Below are 24,047 nucleotides of genomic sequence, written 5' to 3'. Positions count from 1 at the left end.
AAAGACAGACATCAACCTATAGAAATTCCAGTAGGAACAAACGTGAGATTTGCTCATGATGAAAGAGTCGTCGTTACCAGTCTGTAATATACGCTGATGTGAAGGATTAGTTCTAATATGACAAAACGGCAGAAACTTTAAATTTAAGAAAATTTGCAAAAAAAATTGTTGCAAAAGTATACACACCCTTTAATGTAACTTGTAATATGAGGATAGTTACCATCTTAATAACAGTCAACAAGTCTGCATTTTTACGTAAAATGGGGAGACCTCCCGGAAGAGAAGGCGGATCTCCAAGGCGCCACATCTTGAAATTATATTCATCTCTCCCTGTTCCTGCAGTCCTCTTCACTCCCGGGTGCCACTACCACCGCCGTAGACATCGTCCAGGAGTGAAGAGGACTACAGGGAGAGATGACTATTGTTTCTCCAGAATGTCTCCTCTTCTACTGTCGGTAGTTTAGCAATAAGCCGGGCTCAGTGGGACTGGAGTCACACATGATTGCAGGATCAGACTACACAAGGTTTGTTTGTAGTCTGTATCCATGGAAACTAATAAGTCTGCATAGGCGTTTTAAAGAAAAAAAAATCCTACGGTTTTGTGTTACATCAAGACTATTTGCAAAGTAGCTTCATTGTTTAGATGAACAAAATAAAAAGTGCAAAATTATATAAACCGTTGGCTCCTTATAAATAGTGGATGATTGTAGTAATTGTTATTTAAAAGCAATTAGAATACAGTCAGCAGGACGGAAAATAAAGCAGATTCTTAAATGAATTGATCAGCTACTTTTTATTGCCAAAAAATCCTGGGTTCCTTCCAGTAATTAGCCGGGGTGAGGACTCTCTTACATATCTGTTTATTCTTACCAAAGAAGCACGACAAAATGACAGGAAAAACACTTCTATGAAATACCAGGTGCTTTGCTGCATTGTTCGTGTCTTGAGCAGGAATCCCCCGACTCTGCTAACCATTGATTAGTACACAGCGTGCAGTACATTCGGTGCATAATGGTGAATGGGGCCAAATCATGTATTCTTATGGTTTTCATAGGTTTAAAATACCCTTGAATGGGGCATAAATGGCATTGATGTTCATAGATCATAGAATGAGTCTCTTATTTTTCTATTTTCGTGTTCCGCTTTCTTATAATAGCAATCTAAGGGAAAATTAAAATTGGGATATTTTGTGTCTCGACCTTTTAAGAAGGTTCAGGAGCTACTTGTCAATATGGTCCATCTGAAGCAGGTGTATCAATACTATCACAGGAACAAGATGAAATGTTCTATGAGATTAGAAATACATGGCCGATTAGGTCCAGAAACAGCGCCTCTCTTGTCCACGGGCTATATGTGGTATTGCAGTTCAGACCTATTCAAGTGAATGCTGCAATACCAGACACAATCTGTGGACAAGAGTTCTGCTGTTTCTGGGTGTCAGCGGACATGTTTTTCTAATTTCCTACAACCCTTTTAACCATTGCATAACAAAAAGTTTAAATTCCTCCTCATTTTCGGGATATATGCTTGCTTTCAGTGAATGGAAACAAAAAACACACAAAAAACGTCCTGACCTAGTCCTAGTCCTAGTCCTAGTCCTTCTCACCATTGAAGGATTGTTAAAAATGTTTCCAGCCTAGACAATCCTCCGTGAGCTAAATATATCAGCAGAATTACAAATCTTTCTCCCGTCCTGATAGTTTGCTACATTGTGTCAGTGTAGTTAAAATGTATCTGTCTGAAGTCCAGGCTACTTAACTCACAGATGTCTAGTCTGGGCCCAATTGTAGCAAACCCTAAACTGATAGAAGTGTTAGGTTTGTACAGGTTTTCAGCCTTTCAATGTAAAGGGGAATGTCACCATTCAGTGACAGCTGGTGGAGATCTTGAAATATTACAACACAATTAATGCACTTCCTGGCTCATCAATGGCTCAGCAGTTTTTCCGTGACTGAATTGAAGTGCCAACTTTGAGGTGCCACAACGCCCTCGCTAGATGTGGAGATACTGTGAAGTACTATGGACTTGCAGCTGCTGTAGGGAGTAAAGGACTAAACCAGGGATCAGCAACCTTCAGCACTCCAGCTGTTGTGAAACTGCAATTCCCAGCATGCCCAGTCGGCATTTGCCTGGAATATTAAAGCTTTTGACTGTCCGGGCATGCTGGGAGTTGTAGTTTCACAACAGCTGGAGTGCTGAAGGTTGCTGAACCCTGGACTGGACTATGATAAATTCCTGCTATACCAACATTTGACTATTTTTGTGTCATGCTGAAGTACCAGGATTTCTAGGCAATCAGGTGCTGGATTAATGGAATTTAGCTGATTGCGTGAATTTAGCCAAATACTTATAATTAAAATCGAATCCCGTTATCATTATTTTCATAAGAACGTATAATGAATTGATGTTCACGATGTGAGGTATATATTTAAAAATGATTTAAGATTTCCTCTTCTCTTCACATTAGGTGTACAGTGGGGGAAACATTCCGCAACGAGTGCCAAATATTGAGCAGAAATCTTGCAGAATTGAGGACCACTACAGATAACAAGCTGGTAATGATCACCCCACTCGCTGCTTCACTCCTCTTTGTTCTCATTGCCCCAGCCGTGTGTAATGATTGGACTTTTAATTAAAAAGCGCTGGGTTAGCTGCATATGCTGTCGTTTAAAGACAAGAACTGGTAATGGAATTTATAGTATAATTAATCTCATAAAAGGGTACATTTACACTAAAAGGGGCTTTTTCATCTGAGTGTGGAAAAAGGTCAGTAAAGATTAGAGGTCATGTAACCTTTTAACAAATGTAAGGGCATATTTTGGGGATTTTCTCATGCTACGTTCCAAATGCTAGTGATCTTTTTGAACCTTCTGTTATAGCATTTTCCTATAAACTCAGAAGCTCAGTTAAAGGACAGCACCCAATGCTTTGTCATAGACAAGAATATAACTACTATACTACTGCCCCCTATATACAAGAATATAACTACTATAATACTGCCCCCTATATACAAGAATATAACTACTATAATACTGCTCCCTATATACAAGAATATAACTACTATAATACTGCCCCTATATACAAGAATATAACTACAATAATACTGCCCCTATATACAAGAATTTAACTACTATAATACTGCCCCTATATACAAGAATATAACTACTATAATACTGCTCCTATATACAAGAATATAACTACTATAATACTGCTCCTATATACAAGAATATAACTACTATAATACTGCCCCCTATATACAAGAATATAACTACTATAATACTGCTCTTATATACAAGAATATAACTACTATAATACTGCTCCTATATACAAGAATATATCTACTATAATACTGCCCCCTATATACAAGAATATAACTACTATAATACTGCCCCCTATATACAAGAATATAACTACTATAATACTGCCCCTATATACAAGAATATAACTACTATAATACTGCTCCTATATACAAGAATATAACTACTATAAGGGTATGTTCACACGGCGGGGGTCCGTAACGGCTGAAATTACGGGGATGTTTCAGCCTGAAAACATCCCCGTAATTTCAGCCGTACCGGCATGTGCAGGCGCTTGAACGCCGCGTCAATTACGGCCGTAATTCGCGCTGCTATTCATTGGAGTCAATGAATAGCGGCTCCAATTACGGCCAAAGAAGTGACAGGTCACTTCTTTGACGCGGGCGTCTAGTTACGCGCCGTCATTTGACAGCGGCGCGTAAATATACGCCTCGTGTGAACAGACAAACGTCTGCCCATTGCTTTCAATGGGCAGATGTTTGTCAGCGCTATTGAGGCGCTATTTTCAGACGTAATTCGGGGCAAAAACGCCCGAATTACGTCCGTAAATAGGCCGTGTGAACATACCCTAATACTGCCCCCTATATACAGGAATATATCTACTATAATACTGCCCCCTATATACAAGAATATATCTACTATAATACTGCCCCCTATATACAAGAATATAACTACTATAATACTGCCCCTATATACAAGAATATAACTACTATAATACTGCTCTTATATACAAGAATATAACTACTATAATACTGCTCCTATATACAAGAATATATCTACTATAATACTGCCCCCTATATACAAGAATATAACTACTATAATACTGCCCCTATATACAAGAATATAACTACTATAATACTGCCCCTATATACAAGAATATAACTACTATAATACTGCCCCTATGTACAAGAATATAACTACTATAATACTGCCCCTATATACAACAATATAACTACTATAATACTGCCCCTATATACAAGAATATAACTACTATAATACTGCCCCCTATATACAAGAATATAACTACTATAATACTGCCCCCTATATACAAGAATATAACTACTATAATACTGCTCCCTATATACAAGAATATAACTACTATAATACTGCCCCTATATACAAGAATATAACTACAATAATACTGCCCCTATATACAAGAATATAACTACTATAATACTGCCCCTATATACAAGAATATAACTACAATAATACTGCCCCTATATACAAGAATTTAACTACTATAATACTGCCCCTATATACAAGAATATAACTACTATAATACTGCTCCTATATACAAGAATATAACTACTATAATACTGCTCCTATATACAAGAATATATCTACTATAATACTGCCCCCTATATACAAGAATATAACTACTATAATACTGCCCCCTATATACAAGAATATAACCACTATAATACTGCTCTTATATACAAGAATATAACCACTATAATACTGCTCCTATATACAAGAATATATCTACTATAATACTGCCCCCTATATACAAGAATATAACTACTATAATACTGCCCCTATATACAAGAATATAACTACTATAATACTGCCCCTATATACAAGAATATAACTACTATAATACTGCCCCCTATATACAAGAATATAACTACTATAATACTGCTCCTATATACAAGAATATAACTACTATAATACTGCTCCTATATACAAGAATATAACTACTATAATACTGCTCCCTATATACAAGAACATAACTACTATAATACTGCTCCTATATACAAGAATATAACTACTATAATACTGCTCCCTATATACAAGAATATAACTACTATAATACTGCCCCTATATACAAGAATATAACTACTATAATACTGCTCCTATATACAAGAATATAACTACTATAATACTGCCCCCTATATACAAGAATATAACTACTATAATACTGCCCCTATATACAAGAATATAACTACTATAATACTGCCCCCATATACAAGAATATAACTACTATAATACTGCTCTTATATACAAGAATAGAATTACTATACTACTACCCCTATATACAAGAATATAACTACTATAATACTGCTCCCTATATACAAGAGTATAACTACTATAATACTGCCCCTATATACAAGAATATAACTACTATAATACTGCTCCCTATATACAAGAATATAACTACTATAATACTGCCCCTATGTACAAGAATATAACTACTATAATACTGCCCCTATATACAACAATATAACTACTATAATACTGCCCCTATATACAAGAATATAACTACTATAATACTGCCCCCTATATACAAGAATATAACTACTATAATACTGCCCCCTATATACAAGAATATAACTACTATAATACTGCTCCCTATATACAAGAATATAACTACTATAATACTGCCCCTATATACAAGAATATAACTACAATAATACTGCCCCTATATACAAGAATATAACTACTATAATACTGCCCCTATATACAAGAATATAACTACAATAATACTGCCCCTATATACAAGAATTTAACTACTATAATACTGCCCCTATATACAAGAATATAACTACTATAATACTGCTCCTATATACAAGAATATAACTACTATAATACTGCTCCTATATACAAGAATATATCTACTATAATACTGCCCCCTATATACAAGAATATAACTACTATAATACTGCCCCCTATATACAAGAATATAACCACTATAATACTGCTCTTATATACAAGAATATAACCACTATAATACTGCTCCTATATACAAGAATATATCTACTATAATACTGCCCCCTATATACAAGAATATAACTACTATAATACTGCCCCTATATACAAGAATATAACTACTATAATACTGCCCCTATATACAAGAATATAACTACTATAATACTGCCCCCTATATACAAGAATATAACTACTATAATACTGCTCCTATATACAAGAATATAACTACTATAATACTGCTCCTATATACAAGAATATAACTACTATAATACTGCTCCCTATATACAAGAACATAACTACTATAATACTGCTCCTATATACAAGAATATAACTACTATAATACTGCTCCCTATATACAAGAATATAACTACTATAATACTGCCCCTATATACAAGAATATAACTACTATAATACTGCTCCTATATACAAGAATATAACTACTATAATACTGCCCCCTATATACAAGAATATAACTACTATAATACTGCCCCTATATACAAGAATATAACTACTATAATACTGCCCCCATATACAAGAATATAACTACTATAATACTGCTCTTATATACAAGAATAGAATTACTATACTACTACCCCTATATACAAGAATATAACTACTATAATACTGCTCCCTATATACAAGAATATAACTACTATAATACTGCCCCTATATACAAGAATATAACTACTATAATACTGCTCCTATATACAAGAATATAACTACTATAATACTGCCCCTATATACAAGAATATAACTACTATAATACTGCTCCTATATACAAGAATATAACTACTATAATACTGCTCCCTATATACAAGAATATAACTACTATAATACTGCCCCCTATATACAAGAATATAACTACTATAATACTGCTCCTATATACAAGAATATAACTACTATAATACTGCTCCTATATACAAGAATATAACTACTATAATACTGCCCCTATATACAAGAATATAACTACTATAATACTGCCCCCTATATACAAGAATATAACTACTATAATACTGCCCCCTATATACAAGAATATAACTGCTATAATACTGCTCCCTATATACAAGAATATAACTACTATAATACTGCTCCTATATACAAGAATATAACTACTATAATACTGCTCCTATATACAAGAATATAACTACTATAATACTGCTCCTATATATAAGAATATAACTACTATAATACTGCCCCCTATATACAAGAATATAACTACTATAATACTGCCACTATATACAAGAATATAACTACTATAATACTGCCCCTATATACAAGAATATAACTACTATAATACTGCCCCCTATATACAAGAATATAACTACTATAATACTGCCCCCTATATACAAGAATATAACTGCTATAATACTGCTCCCTATATATAAGAATATAACTACTATAACACTGCCCCCAATGGTTGAAAATATGTATTTGCCGTATTTTCCTATCTGTCTGCAGTTTCCCTTTAAGAAAGAATTATTTCGCACTGAGTTCACAAGATTAGCAGAGAAATTTTCTAAAAATAACCTTTCATGCTGAGGTCCTCATTATACTTATAACGAGACAGAAGTGCAGTCTTCTCCTGAGAGACTATTTAATTAACTCCGAGGGTGAGTGCCCTGTTATACCCTCTGTACACCACATAGAAAATACAGAATCTGCGGCACTTTTATTTTTATTTATCATTGCACCGGTTTGATAATTGTCAGTTGTTTCTGTGCGATCACAGCAGAATATAACAATCGGTCTTTTTTAAACCGGTCAACATCAATGTTATAAACCTAGAGATCTGCAACTTAGATTATTTAGCCCTTGTTCAGATTCTGCCTACGTGCTTTCTGCAGTGTATCCGATTATAGAAAAGCCCCAATATCCAGTAAAACACAATCATATATTAGAACTTCTCAATCATATGTTTGAAAATGGACAAAGAGCCTAAAATCTTAAAGGGGCAGTCCACTCAAGACCACCTTATCAGAGCTTATGGATGTCATAGAGGGGTGTGCCATGTCTGTGACTCCTTCTATTCAGTCAGTGTTATTTACAATGGGAGCTCATTTTTCCCAGAATTTCCCTTTAACTCTTTTAGAGGTCCACTCTCGAATCAGGTCCAAGTTTCTGTAGTGATCTCATCCCATCGCTCTTATATCTGAGCCCCACAGGGATTTGTTATTATAGTGTAAACAACTGAATCCGCTCCGGAGAGAGAGGCTCCACATCTCCAATAAACCTTGATTTATATGGAATCTCTTAGAACATGGGGTTGCGGTTACTCCTCACTTGTGGTGATCTCAGGATTGTTTGGAGATAGACATCACGCTTTGGCCAGAGCCGGTAACTAAATCATAACTTTTTCTGTTTTGTAGAGACAAACGTTATACACCGTCTGCCAAGAGTGGTTCCGAGTCTCCAGCCAGAAGACGTCCTCCCCAGATCTGGTTGCAGTTTATCTGGAGGAATTCAGATCGATCAGCCCGCAGCTATTGCAGATGGTGGTCAATATCGCTGATGAGAATGGGAATACCGCCCTGCATTACAGCGTATCTCACTCCAACTTTACAATAGTTAAGCTGCTTCTGGACACAGGTGAGGAACGTTTCATTCTGTTACATTGTATCATTATTTAATTCTCCTGGATAACAACTTTGGAAAAATGTGACTGACGCCAGAGACCTTGTTAGATAAGTCCCAGCATGCTCTGCGATCCAATGTTATGTCACGTGTACAAACTCAGTTTTTCATGTGACTGTCGTGTGAAAAAGATATCATTAAGAAAATCATGGGGAAAAAAAAGTTGCAAAAGCAACCAAAAAAAAGTAGCGGCGCTTCAAAAGCTGTGTTTGAACCTTCATTTAGAGGTACAGGTTGGGAGGATTACGTCTGACATATGCCATAGGTATACAGTGGCATACGTCATAAATAGGCTCCAATGGTTAAAAATTTTTTTTATATAGCACGGTATACGTTTTTTTGCAGGCTCCATCTGTATAGAAAAACAAAACGATGATTTTCTATACAGTTAAAAAAAAAAACAACGGGCCTGACGCCAAAAAGACACTCTTTTGGCATCCGTCAGGTTAATGGAGTCCTATGGAGCTTTTTAAGCACATACACCGAACGTAGAGCTCAAGCGCAATGTGAACAGAGCCTTATTAATGTAGAATCATTGAATAGGTCCACACAGACTGTAACATTCTATTACAAGAGGACCTTTTGTAGGGGGTTCTCCTAGGGTACAATCTATGAGAAATATTTTGTTATGACATACAGAAATATATCTATTTACATTGTGTTAGTGTGTGTACACACAGAATATATGTACAATATGACGCTGCTAAGTGTGCAGGTTATGTGCAGTGATGCTTTAGCTTCTGCGCTGCAGCAACACGCGAACTGTCGGGCAGAGCTGAGAGCAGTGACTGGGTGACAGAACATGCAGCACCATGAGCTGTAATATGGCTGACTATAGTAGCTGTCACACAGCTGTTCTTAAATTATGAGAGCAAGAGAAGTCTGAAAGACAAACAGCTGAGCTTACAGGAGAAAGAGACTGCACACAGTGACTGCACAGAAGGACTATTTTTGGCTGGGGGTGCCCTCAAATTCTGTGTTATCCACCACTCCCTCTTGTTGTATTTGGAATAATAGGTGTGTGATTAAAAAAAGGTCCACAAAATTACCATAAACCAACATAGCTTGAGGCACTGTTGTAAAATGCCCACACGATAAATACATCACAGCTTTATCATAACTCCCTTTATTCTTGGTTATACAAAATGCAATTTAAGGAGAGACGTTGAGAACATAGAGAATTGTGCAGTTGCCCAACATTATCACAGAGTATAATTATTAGGTATAAAAAAAATATTATTACAACAAGTGATTCCAGTGTTTAGCTTGATCAAACTTCTGATTTGGTAAATAAAAAGAGACAACTGCTGTGACTACTATGGGAAAGGAGGAGGCACTGCTATGACTACTGGGGCAAAGGGGACTGTTCTGTGACTACTGAAGGAAAGGGGAGGCACTACTCTGACAACTGGGGAAGTGGAAGGAAAGGCACTACTGGGGAAGTGGAAGGAAAGGCCCCGCTGTGACTAATGAGGAAGTGGAAGGAAAGGCCCCGCTGTGACTACTGGCGAAGTGGAAGGAAAGGCCCCGCTGTGACTACTGGCAAAGTGGAAGGAAAGGCCCCGCTGTGACTACTGGCGAAGTGGAAGGAAAGGCCCCACTGTGACTACTGGGGAAGTGGAAGGAAATGCACTGCTGTGACTAATGAGGAAGTGGAAGGAAAGGAACTGTTGTGACTACTAAGGAACTGATAGGAAAGCCCCTGCTGTGACTACTGGGGAAGTGGAAGGAAAGGCCCTGCTGTGACTACTGGGGAAGTGGAAGGAAAGGCCCTGCTGTGACTGAGGAAGTGGAAGGATAGGCCCCACTGTGACTAATGGGGAAGTGAAAGTAAAGTCACTGCTGTGACTACTGGGGAAGTGGAAGGAAAGGCCCTGCTGTGACTACTAAGGGAAGTGATAGGAAAGGCCCTGTTGTGACTGCTGGGGAAATGGAAATAAAGGTACTGTTGCAAATAGTATGGGAAGGGGGAATCGACTACTGTGAGCCTGTGGGGTAAGTGGGTACACTACTGTTCTTAGAGGGGGTATATTACTGTTCATACAGGGTGTAAGAGGGGGTACACTGCTGCAATAACTGTTAGGACTTAGGGAATGATGTTGTGATTAATGTTTTGTGGCACGGCTTGGATTACTGGGGCGAGAATTCGGACACTGCTATGATTACTGTTTGGGTTAAATCATATTGAAAGCACGAATAACTAAATGGCCAAATCCTGAATTGTTCGAGGGAACTTTACATCTACCTGATTTGTAATTTGCTCTGAAAACGCAGCTCGAGGTAATTTACGTTGCAAGCTAAGTACTATTTCCAATTTTACTGTTGAGCAGTTTAAAGGGCATCGTTAACAAGTCGCCTTCATTAAAGTATTTAGCTCCAGTGTTTGATTTGCTGCAATTCTGTGACGGAATGTCTGCTCATCGCAGGAACCTCCAGACCGGCGTCTGCCAGGCATCCGTTATCGGGACAATACTCTGCGGCCGGGATGTTAAATCTCTTCCCTGTGTTTTGTCATTAATCGAAAAAAAAGAACTGAGTGGAAACTTTTTAACTTAAAGATAATGATTTCCTTCGTGTTCCCTAAATCATCCTATTAGTAATCGTGACACGTCCGCTATATCTGCCGAGCGACCTGGAAAACCCATTAGTCAATTCACTGGGGAAAAGTAGAGGGCTGGAGGTTGTAGCTCAAGGACCTCGATGGGAGAAGATCTGTCATCTGCTGATGTCTGATCCCATGATTCCTCTGTCTGATATCAGGCTCTGCTACTGTGACGGACAGCTCTGCGGCGGCTGTATGTACAGCAGCTGCAGGGACTTATTCTTCAAGTGCTGGAGAACGTTACCCACCTGGCACTACACAATGATTCTGTCATTTAAGTGAAAGCCTCCCATACCCAGATATACATTATAGGACATGTCAATTACCCAAATCTGTAGCTTCCAGCTAAAAAGGTATATAGAGATGTAATTGGCATCTTTAAAGGGGTTGTCTCATAATGACAATCCTTGTCCATGTGCCCTGTCAGGGCATATAGACATCATAATGGGGGTGACCCCTGCTCGGTGACCCCTGTCTATGAGCTGTTCCATGTTTGGATAGCACTGGGTTTGAACGTTGGGTGCATGCGTAGGGGCCCAACCCGATCCAATAGAAAGAAAGTACCATGCACACCAGATGGGGAATTTTTCCAAATGAATGATTTATTACAGCCAGTAACAGTGCGTGTGACGTTTCGGTCAATACCATGATCTTCCTCGGGCACTGTGTCAATGCTAGAACCTGTATGATGGCGCTTTCGTATGGCGGCTGACCGCTAGAGTGAGGCGCTACCTATTTTGTGTTTTGTAAAGCCTATGTATGTTCTAGGGATGTGACTTATACCACCCTGGTTGATATATTTATCTTCGATTTCTAAATAAGATTCTAGCCTTTTAATATAAATGTCATCTCCTGGAGAGCCAGCAGGGAATGATGTAGAAGTGAGAAGGCGGCATCTCAGGATTATTGGGGATTGATTAAAGCGCTGGTCTGCCATTTTATAGTTTTACGTTTAGATATAAACGACATACAGCCAAAGCAACTTTGTAAATAACTAACTTTACATATTGAAACTCCACCATCCAGCAGCACCAGTCAGGAATACAGGTGGGTGCACGTTCCAGGAGCCCAATCACCGCTCCCAATTCCTCAATATTCGTCCAATAAGAGACAGCACTCCAAATAGTGGTGAAAAAACGGCTTTTTATTAGCCCCTGTGCGACGTTTCGGCTCTTTACATGGAGCCTTTCTCAAGCATACAAGTAGTGTAAAAACATGTGCTATATATGGAGACCCCACAACTGCTCTCATTAGGCAAGTGATTAACATGAAAATGAATAAATACAAGAATACAATCATATTACATCAATAAAAATGCAAAAATGTGCCAACATATACACATGATGGTCCTCAGATCAATCAGGGCCATCCAGTTTTAAGGCAGAAAAACTGATAATTAGTGAACGATTTTAATGGAAATACAAATGCACACAATATAAACAGATTAAAAACATAAGCCTTGTGTTTACCTCGGAGCCATGCATTCGGGTTGTATTTCCGGCGCCTAAAAAGTGAGTGGCGACTGTCTATGACAAGACAGTATCTCGCTCGAACGCTATTTCGCGCATGCGCAGTGCCACTTTGAAGCAGGCGGTGGCCATCTTGGTATAGAATTCATAGCCAGCAGCGGCCATCTTTGTATGGTTTTCGTTGTCAATAAAGAAAACTTTATTTTGAAAATTGTGCACACAATCACAAGCGTCTTTACACAGCGTAAAGGGGAGAAAGAGAATCTTAAAGTGACAGCCTAATGAAAAGTGACAGGGATATTACCCAGTCACTAATCACAGTTGCTTTATATATCGACGGACATGCAAATTTGAGAGTCCAAATATATTGCGCTAATAACGCGCATCTATATAGAGGACACATAGTATAAAAAAGTGCAAATAACCATTTATTAATAAGAAAATGACAAGTAACGTAAGGATGGTAAATAACCATCATATATATCCCAAGAGGGTTGCAATAACTATAGTAATGTTGCCCCTGAAAAAATAGCAGAGGCCCAATGTTAATATGACGCAAAAAAACGCTGCATAAACGCATTGTGTGCACAAAGCCAAAGATCAGAAGAATTCAAAATTTTGTTACATTTTTAATAAGGAATATATAATATTATTGAATACAATTTAATAAGTTACTGCTAAAGGAATTTTTTGACAGTATATAATGGAGATGGTCCAAAACCCCGAAATTGTGGATCCAAGGTAAAACACAGGCAGTACTTGACATTTTTCTTTTATCAATGGAAAAAGTTACAGATTTCAATAATTTTTACACTAGTTCATGTTCAGGGAGACCTATGAACAGCACATCCCCCTGTGGGTAAGCAGATCCCTCACTTTACATATACTGATACTGTGTTACAGAAATCTTATAGGCTATTTTCATTCATGAATGTGTTAAATATCTGCAGGCTTCTTAGTTAAAATCTCTCCGCATTCTCTTCTTGTTGATGGTCTGTACAGAATTTGCTCGGGTAATTTGCAATCAATCGTCATCTTTACATTAGGCACTGTACAGTCTTCTGATGTAGGAAATGCTAACTATCTATCCCCTTGCATTTTAAGGGGCTCAGGTAAGCTGTTAAATTTGTGTCTATCAACAGGCTTGCTGAATTTTACCAACCGGCAGAATAGTGAGGGCAGCTCTGGATTATAATACATGACGTAACTCAGGATCAGCACATGATAAGTAATGTAATGTATGTACACAGTGACTCCACCAGCAGAATAGTGAGTGCAGCTCTGGAGTATAAGGCTATTTTCACACAGGGTATTTTACAGGAGGAATATCTGCCTCAAAATTCCGTTTGGAAGTTTGAGGCAGATATTCCTCTCCCTGCACGCCGATTGAGCGCCGCGGGCATAAAACAGCGCGAAATACGCTTTCTCTGCCTCCCATTGAAGTCAATGGGAGGTCAGAGGCGGAAACGTAATGTATGTACACAGTGACTCCACCAGCAGAATAGTGAGTGCAGCTCTGGAGTATAATACAGGATGTAACTCAGGATCAGTACAGGATAAGTAATGTAATGTATGTACGCAGTGACTCCACCAGCAGAATAGTGAGTGCAGCTCTGGAGTATAATACAGGATGTAACTCAGGATCAGTACAGGATAAGTAATGTAATGTATGTACACAGTGACTCCACCAGCAGAATAGTGAGTGCAGCTCTGGAGTATAATACAGGATGTAACTCAGGATCAGTACAGGATAAGTAATGTAATGTATGTACACAGTGACTCCACCAGCAGAATAGTGAGTGCAGCTCTGGAGTATAATACAGGATGTAACTCAGGATCAGTACAGGATAAGTAATGTAATGTATGTACACAGTGACTCCACCAGCAGAATAGTGAGGGCAGCTCTGGATTATAATACATGACGTAACTCAGGATCAGCACATGATAAGTAATGTAATGTATGTACACAGTGACTCCACCAGCAGAATAGTGAGTGCAGCTCTGGAGTATAAGGCTATTTTCACACAGGGTATTTTACAGGAGGAATATCTGCCTCAAAATTCCGTTTGGAAGTTTGAGGCAGATATTCCTCTCCCTGCACGCCGATTGAGCGCCGCGGGCATAAAACAGCGCGAAATACGCTTTCTCTGCCTCCCATTGAAGTCAATGGGAGGTCAGAGGCGGAAACGTAATGTATGTACACAGTGACTCCACCAGCAGAATAGTGAGTGCAGCTCTGGAGTATAATACAGGATGTAACTCAGGATCAGTACAGGATAAGTAATGTAATGTATGTACGCAGTGACTCCACCAGCAGAATAGTGAGTGCAGCTCTGGAGTATAATACAGGATGTAACTCAGGATCAGTACAGGATAAGTAATGTAATGTATGTACACAGTGACTCCACCAGCAGAATAGTGAGTGCAGCTCTGGAGTATAATACAGGATGTAACTCAGGATCAGTACAGGATAAGTAATGTAATGTATGTACACAGTGACTCCACCAGCAGAATAGTGAGTGCAGCTCTGGAGTATAATACAGGATGTAACTCAGGATCAGTACAGGATAAGTAATGTAATGTATGTACACAGTGACTCCACCAGCAGAATAGTGAATGCAGCTCTGGAGTATAATACAGGATATAACTCCGGATCAGTACAGGATCAGTAATGTATGTACACAGTGACTCCACCAGCAGAATACTGAGTGCAGCTCTGGAGTATAATACAGGATGTAACTCAGGATCAGTACAGGATAAGTAATGTAATGTATGTACACAGTGACTCCACCAGCAGAATAGTGAGTGCAGCTCTGGAGTATAATACAGGATGTAACTCAGGATCAGTATAGGATAAGTAATGTAATGTATGTACACAGTGACTCCACCAGCAGAATAGTGAGTGCAGCTCTGGAGTATAATACAGGATGTAACTCAGGATCACTACAGGATAAGTAATGTAATGTATGTACACAGTAACTCCACCAGCAGAATAGTGAGTGCAGCTCTGGAGTATAATACATGATGTAACTCAGGATCAGTACAGGATAAGTAATGTAATGTATGTACACAGTGACTCCACCAGCAGAATAGTGAGAGCAGCTCTGGAGTATAATACAGGATGTAACTCCGGATCAGTACAAGATAAATAATGTCATGTATTTGCAAAGTGGCTAAACTTTTTATGTAGATTATATCTATAAACTATAAATGATGCTCAGAGGTGATCCTGATTTTTACAAACTTGTTATAACCTGTCAAATCTAAAATTAAATCTGCCACTGTACATCCGAGGACTGCTCCAAAGTTCTATAAGCACAGCAATTATTGCAACCACAGATGGCATTTTTATTTCTAGGTTTCTTCTTATCTAACTGTGTATGGGTCTATTCACACTTTTACAGTCGTATCACAATTTTTACCGCACCGATTTCACCGCACTGTGCGAATATACCCGATCAGTCCGTAGAAACTGAAAAAAAAAATAAATGCTCCAGCCGAGCTATCAGTATCCAGCCATGTCAGACCTCATGATGTCTGTACAGCTGGATCTGATCTAATTTAGTTCAGAACATGTCTCTAATTTAAGCATTGATCGTGCATCCTAGTGATTGATGGTTTTTGACTTGGCACACATAAACCAGTTAAATTACCCATCTTATATTGTCAGTCCAGTCGGGGACCGTTTATTGTCTGGATAGTTTTCTCCTCACATGGATGCAACTAAACAACTGCACATAAAAATGATGTTGCTGCATTGACCAGTTTATTAAAATGAAGCTTCATCAATTGATTGACATTGGCTATAAGATCAGTGAAACCATCAACAAGCTGCTGCTGGCAGATCTGCTATTTGTATTATGTGCCTGTTTAGCATTTTGAGCGCACAATAGTGTCCTGCTGTATGTTAGTTGTGGGTCTGATTGGCTTGTTTACATCAGAATGCCCCCTGCTGCCCTACTCATTAAATGGACTCTGTTATAAATAAATTGGCAGTAAAAATAAGGCTCTTTAACACAGAAATACAGGATGCAAGTGTTGACTATTCATATATTAATCAGAATCAATTAATATTCATGTGTTAATACGCACCACCCTGGTATTCACTCAGCTGTAATAAACAAAGGTCATACTAAGATCTGTCAACAGCAGCTAACCTGCTTGTTGATGGTTTCCATGCAACAACAGTAAAAACCAAGAGGTAGAATTACGGAGAAGCACAAAACCGCTAAAGCTAATGAGTCCGATGGAAGAAATCAGAGGCATACGGAGGTATAGTAGGGGTCTCAGTCACCGCTGTACAAGCCCTATTACAGCTCCGTACAAAACAGAGCCGCGTGCATAAGTCCTAATGTGGAATTTCATGATGGAAATAGATATATATCAAATTTTGAGATCTCAGAATATACAGCATTTTCCTTTTTTTTATGTTAGGTGTTTGTGATGTGGATCATCAGAATAAAGCGGGGTACACCCCAGTGATGCTCACCCCCCTAGCATCGGCAGAGACAGATGAAGACCTGGAAGTGGTGAAGGCTCTCCTGACTCTTGGAAATGTTAATCTCTCTGCCTCTCAGGTATGTGACTGGGATCAAATACACATACGGTATACCTGAATTATAATCTACTGCAGATTAAATTGTTATACAACCTAGTTATATATACAGAACACAGAATGTCATAATCTGTTCTAATCTGTTATAACAATGGGCATCAAAGACTAGGAAATGTGGTTGTCTGGTTTAAAAAACCCATTTTCAAATATACTCTTTGTACATGTTGAGTTATTAGAGAAGGGTCCTCCCTCATTTGGGATCTCCATAAATTACCTGGATTCAAAAGTGGCTACAATGAGTGTCCCTCTTTTTCTGGAGGGCCCAGAACTTCCATACATCACATGGATAGCCCATTTATTTCAATGTGCACCACTTGACTTGCTTTGTTTGCCCTGTGGTGGCGCTGCAGTGGAAATAAAATATAATATGATTACAGCTGATCGCTGGAGGTCCCAGCAGCAGGGCACACTTTTATCTTATGGTTGGGGGCCCTTCTTCATCTCTTGGTCAGAGTGGAGAGCGGTTACATAGAGCGTCTCCCTCTGGAGGACCTGTCCTGTCCTGTATAACACAGGCAACACATTGATATGAATGGACACTGTGTAATTCTTCATTTCTCCTCTGGTGGCGCTGCAGGGAAACTAAACTCTAACTGCCAGGTTTCCCCACAGATTACAGATGATCACAGGGTGTCCCAGGAGAGGGACACTTTGTGATCAGTGTAAGGGACCCTTCTAATAAATTGCCCAAAATGGAGAACCCCTTTAAGGTTCTACTAGGAAACCATGAGGGGGGGAGGGGCACTACACTTGGTACATCAGCCCCTGGAGAGCAAAGAGCCCAAAGGAACACCTGATTCTTCAGTAATGTAACTTGCAACACATACGGTAGATATTTAGTACAGTAGGAGTAATTATAACGAAATCCTTTCTCTGAATGACTTCAGCGTGCCAAAAATTACAGAGGAATTGTTTGGAATAAATATAAAAAACTTGGCCAAAGAATAGCGGGGGTGTCATGTGTGAGATCACAGCCGTGTAAACATGTGTGTACTTATTACCTGTCCGCTCTGCTATGTGATGTTGTTGCAGCGAGGTCTGTACGGGATTCAGCTATCTGTGTGTGTGTGTGTGTGTGTATATATATATATGTGTGTGTGTGTATATATATATATATATGTGTGTGTGTGTGTGTATATATGTATGTATGTATGAGTTTAGCTCAGTGGTTTGTATTGCTGCTTCAGATTCTAGGCAAGTAACTATAAGGCTAGTAGGAATAACATCTGCTATGGGGCCTCGCAGCCGAAGGGGCCCCCCTCACCTGTTCAATAAGGTAGAGGGGTTGTTGTTAATGGACGCTGGAGGGAGAAAGGGAAATGAAGTTTGCTGGAGAGAGGAAGGGAGAGGCCGCAGATAGTGGAATGCAGAGTCTACTGGGGCCAAGGAAGGAAGAGACACAGAGGTCAGTGAAGACCATAATAATCAGAACCTGCACATTTACTGACCTCACTGCTGATGGTGGCCATGGCAGAGAGGGGCTCCAAGATTTGCCATAGGGGCTTAAGGTTACCTATTATGCTCTTGGTCCTAAGTGAACTAAAGGAGTTGTCCAGAGAGGAGGACAATAATTTTACCTAAAATACTGCGACCCTTCTGGTGATGGGGGAGGGGAGGGGGGGGGGGGGTTCTAAGCGCTGAAACGCCTGGTGGACAGCTGTCACTCATTGCATAAGCTACCGGCGCCAGCACAATTATCCCTGCAGAGAATGTGGTATTAAATTGCGCCCATTCGAATGGTTGTGCCAAGTTTGCCAGTCTTTGCAGCTGTTGTGGACGAGGACCACCGTCTTTGATGAATATGATCTCTCTGTTCATTTGTGGATGGAAATATCTGTTTGTGTAATAACATTGAGAATATATATCAACGCCTTCTCTGTATACTCTACTTACATTGCTGCTGGTCCCTGATATGGCAGAGAAGGAGCCGTGTACTCACCAAGCACATGGGCCTGGGTGCAAATGCAACCTCTACCCCCTATGCCAGTCCTGAATACACTTATTTACACCTCCGTACACACAGAGGGGGCAGCCGTTTTGACTCTTACATCATTGAAAAAGCATGGACGTTCAGAAGGACGTTTAGATATAAATGTTCAGCTGTGATATGAATAGTGACAGTAACTACACAGACTGGATGGAAAGCTGAGACACTGGACCATTGTGTCAGTCACTGCCTCATGTCAATGTATTCACGGTGATGTCACAGAAATATGTATCTAAAGGTCTTGCAGATGGAAGAATTCTTGTTTTTCCTACTTTTGATTAAAATAAATGTTCTAAAATGTCCAGAAATATCTGAGAACAGGTCAAAGAAACATGAAGGTGAAAGTATACGGTGAAGAACGCTCAGGCTTAGATTATCCTGTAATATGGGGTATATGGTCATTGCCAGTTAAAGGGTTTTTCCTGTTTTGACTTTGTAGAATGAAAAATTCTGCAACTTTCTAATATACTTTGTATTAAAATGTCTCAACACTTTAAAAGATCTCTGCTTGCTGTCAGGAACGGAAGCATCATTGTCCTGCTAATGTTTAATGGACACAAGTGCACAGGTAGTTACAAGAAGGAGCTCTCATACACTGTCTCGCGTCAGGACAGGCTTTAACGTAAAATGTCGTTTCACTTTACTAACAGCAAGCAGAGATCTTGAAATGATGAATTAAAACACAAAGTATATTAAACCGTTGCAACACTTTTCATTGTAGTACGAGCAAGTTTTAGGCCTCGTTCACATCTGCATTTGAGGCTTGGTTAGGGGCCTCCGTCACAGAGCCGGTCAAAAATACTGGACAAAATAGCACAGCATGCTGCACTGTTTTATCCGGTAAAATTACAGACAAATGGGTTCCGTAGAGTATCCATGGCTTCTGCCATGCAACGAATCCAGGATTTTCGTTGCTCTGCTCCTATGACGGAGCAGAGCAGTGGAAATACCAAACGCAGATGTGACCGAGGCTTTATATGTATAACACTGGAGAACCTCTCTCAGTGTAAGGACTAGATCAGCACGGTGTGAACAAGGCTTGACCCTTCCTATCCCTTTACTGGTTGTCAGACAGCTGATTCCTCTGTTCCTATTGATTGTTACAGGGAGGACAAACCGCACTGATGCTTGGCGTTAGCCACGGACGCTCAGACATGGTAAAAGTTTTGCTGGACTGCGGGGCAGATGTAAACCAGACGGCCGAGGATGGAGAAACCGCTCTGATAATCGCCTGCCAAGTGGGAAATCTGGAAATCGTGAAGCTACTCATATCTCATCCGGACTGTGACGTAGAGCTGACAGATAAGGTACCAATGACCCATTTGTCTCCTGTTCAGCTGCTGTTGGTGCTCGAAACTAGTCCGATACCAAAAAAAGCAAGAAATCTAACCATTTATGTAGTAATAGCAGTAGTAGTTCTTGTCGTAGCATTTACATTACTAGCAGTCGTTACTTTTACTCCACTAAATGGACAAAACATGTGGCATCATAGGAGCTTAAAGAGTCCGGGTGTACCACCAACACTGAAACGAAGTAACAGAAGTGCTCAGTTGAGCGCTCTGCACCGTTAGCTGTGATTGGCGCTCATCACTGAGGGGTTCTGTCCTTTCGTTTCAGTGATGAACGGCACCCGGAGCCCTTTGATCAAATCTTATGATATGTCTTTCATGACATATCAAAAGTTTTCTGGAAGTGTTATGTTGGTTTTTTTGCTTACATTTCAGATTTTCTTACAAGCTTCTTTTGGGTTGCGTTTTTTGTAGTCACATATTTTTGTCATTTTTGTGTTTGAGGCGTTTTTTTTTGAACTACAGAAAAGTCTAGGGGAAAACACTGGGTGTTGTAATTTCACAACATCTGGAGAGCCACAGGTGGGAGACCTAATCTTGTCTAGATGTGGAATCGCCTTCCACAGACCTTTGATAACTTTTTATAATCCGCACCCCGTCCAATAATTCAGAAAATAGTATAAGGCACTAGCTGAAGATGAGACCTATAGGAGGAAGTGGCACATATAGCGGTACTGATTATGATGGACATATCTGCCTCCCCTGTGCTCCATAATATGTAAATGTTCCAGTACAGGCCCCTCTAATGTACAGGAGACCACCCAGACTGGCCCAGGCTTCCCCCCAGCCAAGGTGGCAGCTCCATCCGGCCGGCCTCCAGCCTTCCACTGCCAGAGAATTTCCCGTGTTATGAACTTTATCATATTTGACATGAGGAGTCGAATTCCTTCCTTCGCACATTATTGCAGATTATTACACGTACCACAACTCCCACCGGCTGCTCCACTAATGGATGGAGGCCCCACCAGGACATTACAAGCCTTCACCTGCATATATCTGTGTATATGGGGTCGTTTATCAAATAATATCCGGAACTTTATCTCTACTGCTACAAAACATTCCCTTTATCACTTACCTGGCATATAAATCCTGATACAGATAAGCCTGGCATGCCCGGTATGTGGGAGCTGGCATAGACGTGGCAGAAGCTGCTAATGTTCCGTAGCCAAAGTAAATATCACGCTGATGGAATGTCTCTTCTCTCAGGACGTTCCTTGTTCGCTTATATTTTGTAACATAGATTTTTGGGTGGCAAATAAAATAGTTTTTCTTGCCAAGTGTTCCAGAATCTAAGTTGCACATTTTCGAACTTTAATATCTATCCCTCTCATATCTCTCTCTCTCTCTCTCTCATATCTCTCTCTCTCATCTCTCTCATATCTCTCTCTCATATATCTCATTCTCTCTATCTCTCATTCTCTCTCTCATATCTCTCTCTCATATCTCTCTGTCTCTCTCATATCTCTCTGTCTCTCTCATATCTCTCGCTCTCTCATATCTCTCTCATATCTCTCTCTCTCTCTCATATCTCTCTCTCTCATATCTCTCGGTCTCTCTCATATCTCTCTCTCTCTATCCACTTGCATCATCTACTTGTAATAAATTATGAGAGAAATGTAGTTTATATCCGGAACTTTTGTCCTGTAAGATCTGGCAAAGTTGAGTAAATTCGGTGCCAGTGCAAAATAAAAGAACAGTTGATCTATTTACATGGCTGTAATATTCTGGATATTTTCTTTAGACATTACTTACAATCTGGGACACTTTATTAGTGACGTTATTAAGAAGTAAATTCCTTCTAGATAATGATTGGCTGACTGTCATGGCCGAGCTATAATTATCACTAGTAGATTATACTGTCACCATCTATTATATACGCTGTCCGTGTTTTTCACGCTGAGGATTTGGGTAAATGTAGTTACTTTGCTACAATGCAAGTACAGTGAATTATAAGTCTGGTTGCTAGGGTTACACTGCCTAGCAACCAGAGATTTTTCAGTGGGGTTGTCAGGCAGAGAGCCCCCAGCAACCAGTCAGTCTCAGGTCTTCAACTCAAGTCAGAATTTTCACTTAAACCACATTTTCCTCTACATCTATTAAAAAAACTAGCAAATAGCAGCATATCACTGGTGTATACCATCACTTGTGATCGGTGGGGGTCCCAGCAGTTGGACCCCATCGATAAAGCAAGAAATAAGGGGCAGAGTCCGCTATAGCATTCCCTCTGCACAGCGCTGTTACCTCCCTGGTGCTGTACACAGAACCTCAACATGTCCCCATTCATGTGTATGGTGCTGAGAAGCAGCGTCTGTACAGTGCCAGGATGGCCATAGTGGTGCCCAGAAAAAATATAGGCGCCGCGGTGCTCTTCGTAAGTCTTTTCGTTCCAGAGATAGGGGGGCTCCAGCCATTGGACCCCCACCAATTATAACGTTACGGTGTACCCTAGTTTTATGCCGTGCCTTGCTATGGCCTAAATACCCCCATAGATTTAGATTATTATACAGGACTTGACATAAGTCCCTGAGAAATTAGAGAGAGATATGAGAGAGAGAGAGTTGACGACCATTATGGCCACTATTACAAACATTTATTTTTAATTACAAAATATGAGATTTTACATTTATTATATCTAGCTTAAAAACTGCTGCAAATGCAAAGTCTGAACTGAATGACAAACTTAACTCTACTACACGTTGCAGATCATGTCTCATCATTTGCGGAATTTTTGCACCTAGGAGATTTTCTGGCAGGGTTACAGTCTTTATATGACATACCTTACATATCATTTATATAACCTAGTTTTTGAGATTTTTTTTTCTTTTTTGGAACAGGCTGGCAACTCTGCTTTGTCTATTGTGCTGGATTCCGCCCACAGTGAGATTGCAGAACTTCTACAAGCCCACACAGAACTCCGACGTTCCTGCCCCTCCAGTGACATGGGAGAAGGAGGCTCATTGTAAATAACTATGAAGGACAAAAGACTCATTCTTCTGAGCGCTCACCACGGTCAGAACACTGAGAGCGGATATCATCCATCTCTGCATTGTCAACTATTCAAAATATGTGTATATGTTCCTGCTCTCAGCTGCCAGGGGTCCGGACTCATCCATGGCTGACACACCAATGTCCATTCTCTTGACTTCTACATATCTGGGCACATTTATAAAAATTGACGACATACGTACGTAGGTTCTGGCCCCCAATTTTTCATGCTCTGTTTTTGGCATACAAAGTTTAGCATTGGGGGGGGGGGGGGGGGGTGGCTGATTTGTCATGAGCATGCCCCACATTGACACTACTACTTACATTGGCCTACAGGTTTTTTTTTTAATCAGTCTGAAGCGCGAAATATAGCAGGGGAAACAATT

The 24,047-nt window shown here is 39.7% G+C and overlaps 1 protein-coding gene across 7 annotated transcripts in view; it reads left to right on the top strand.

The window, feature by feature from the left end:
- KANK4 (KN motif and ankyrin repeat domains 4) overlaps positions 1-23,728 on the top strand; it is a 100,553-nt gene extending 76,825 nt beyond the window's left edge. For all 7 annotated transcript variants that reach the window (XM_075832725.1, XM_075832724.1, XM_075832723.1 and 4 more), the window contains 5 exons: positions 2,468-2,555; positions 8,390-8,609; positions 17,160-17,302; positions 20,434-20,634; positions 23,511-23,728. In XM_075832725.1, the coding sequence (XP_075688840.1) occupies positions 2,468-2,555; positions 8,390-8,609; positions 17,160-17,302; positions 20,434-20,634; positions 23,511-23,639 (781 nt within the window). In that variant the 3' untranslated portion in view covers positions 23,640-23,728. The remainder of the gene's footprint in view (positions 1-2,467; positions 2,556-8,389; positions 8,610-17,159; positions 17,303-20,433; positions 20,635-23,510) is intronic.
- The last annotated feature ends 319 nt before the right edge of the window (positions 23,729-24,047 follow it).

Source organism: Rhinoderma darwinii, chromosome 7 (genome assembly GCF_050947455.1).
Source record: "Rhinoderma darwinii isolate aRhiDar2 chromosome 7, aRhiDar2.hap1, whole genome shotgun sequence".
NCBI classification, from domain to species: Eukaryota; Metazoa; Chordata; class Amphibia; order Anura; family Rhinodermatidae; genus Rhinoderma; species Rhinoderma darwinii.
The sequence above is the reverse complement of the archived record's forward strand: the minus strand, read 5'-3'. Positions and strand labels throughout refer to the sequence as shown.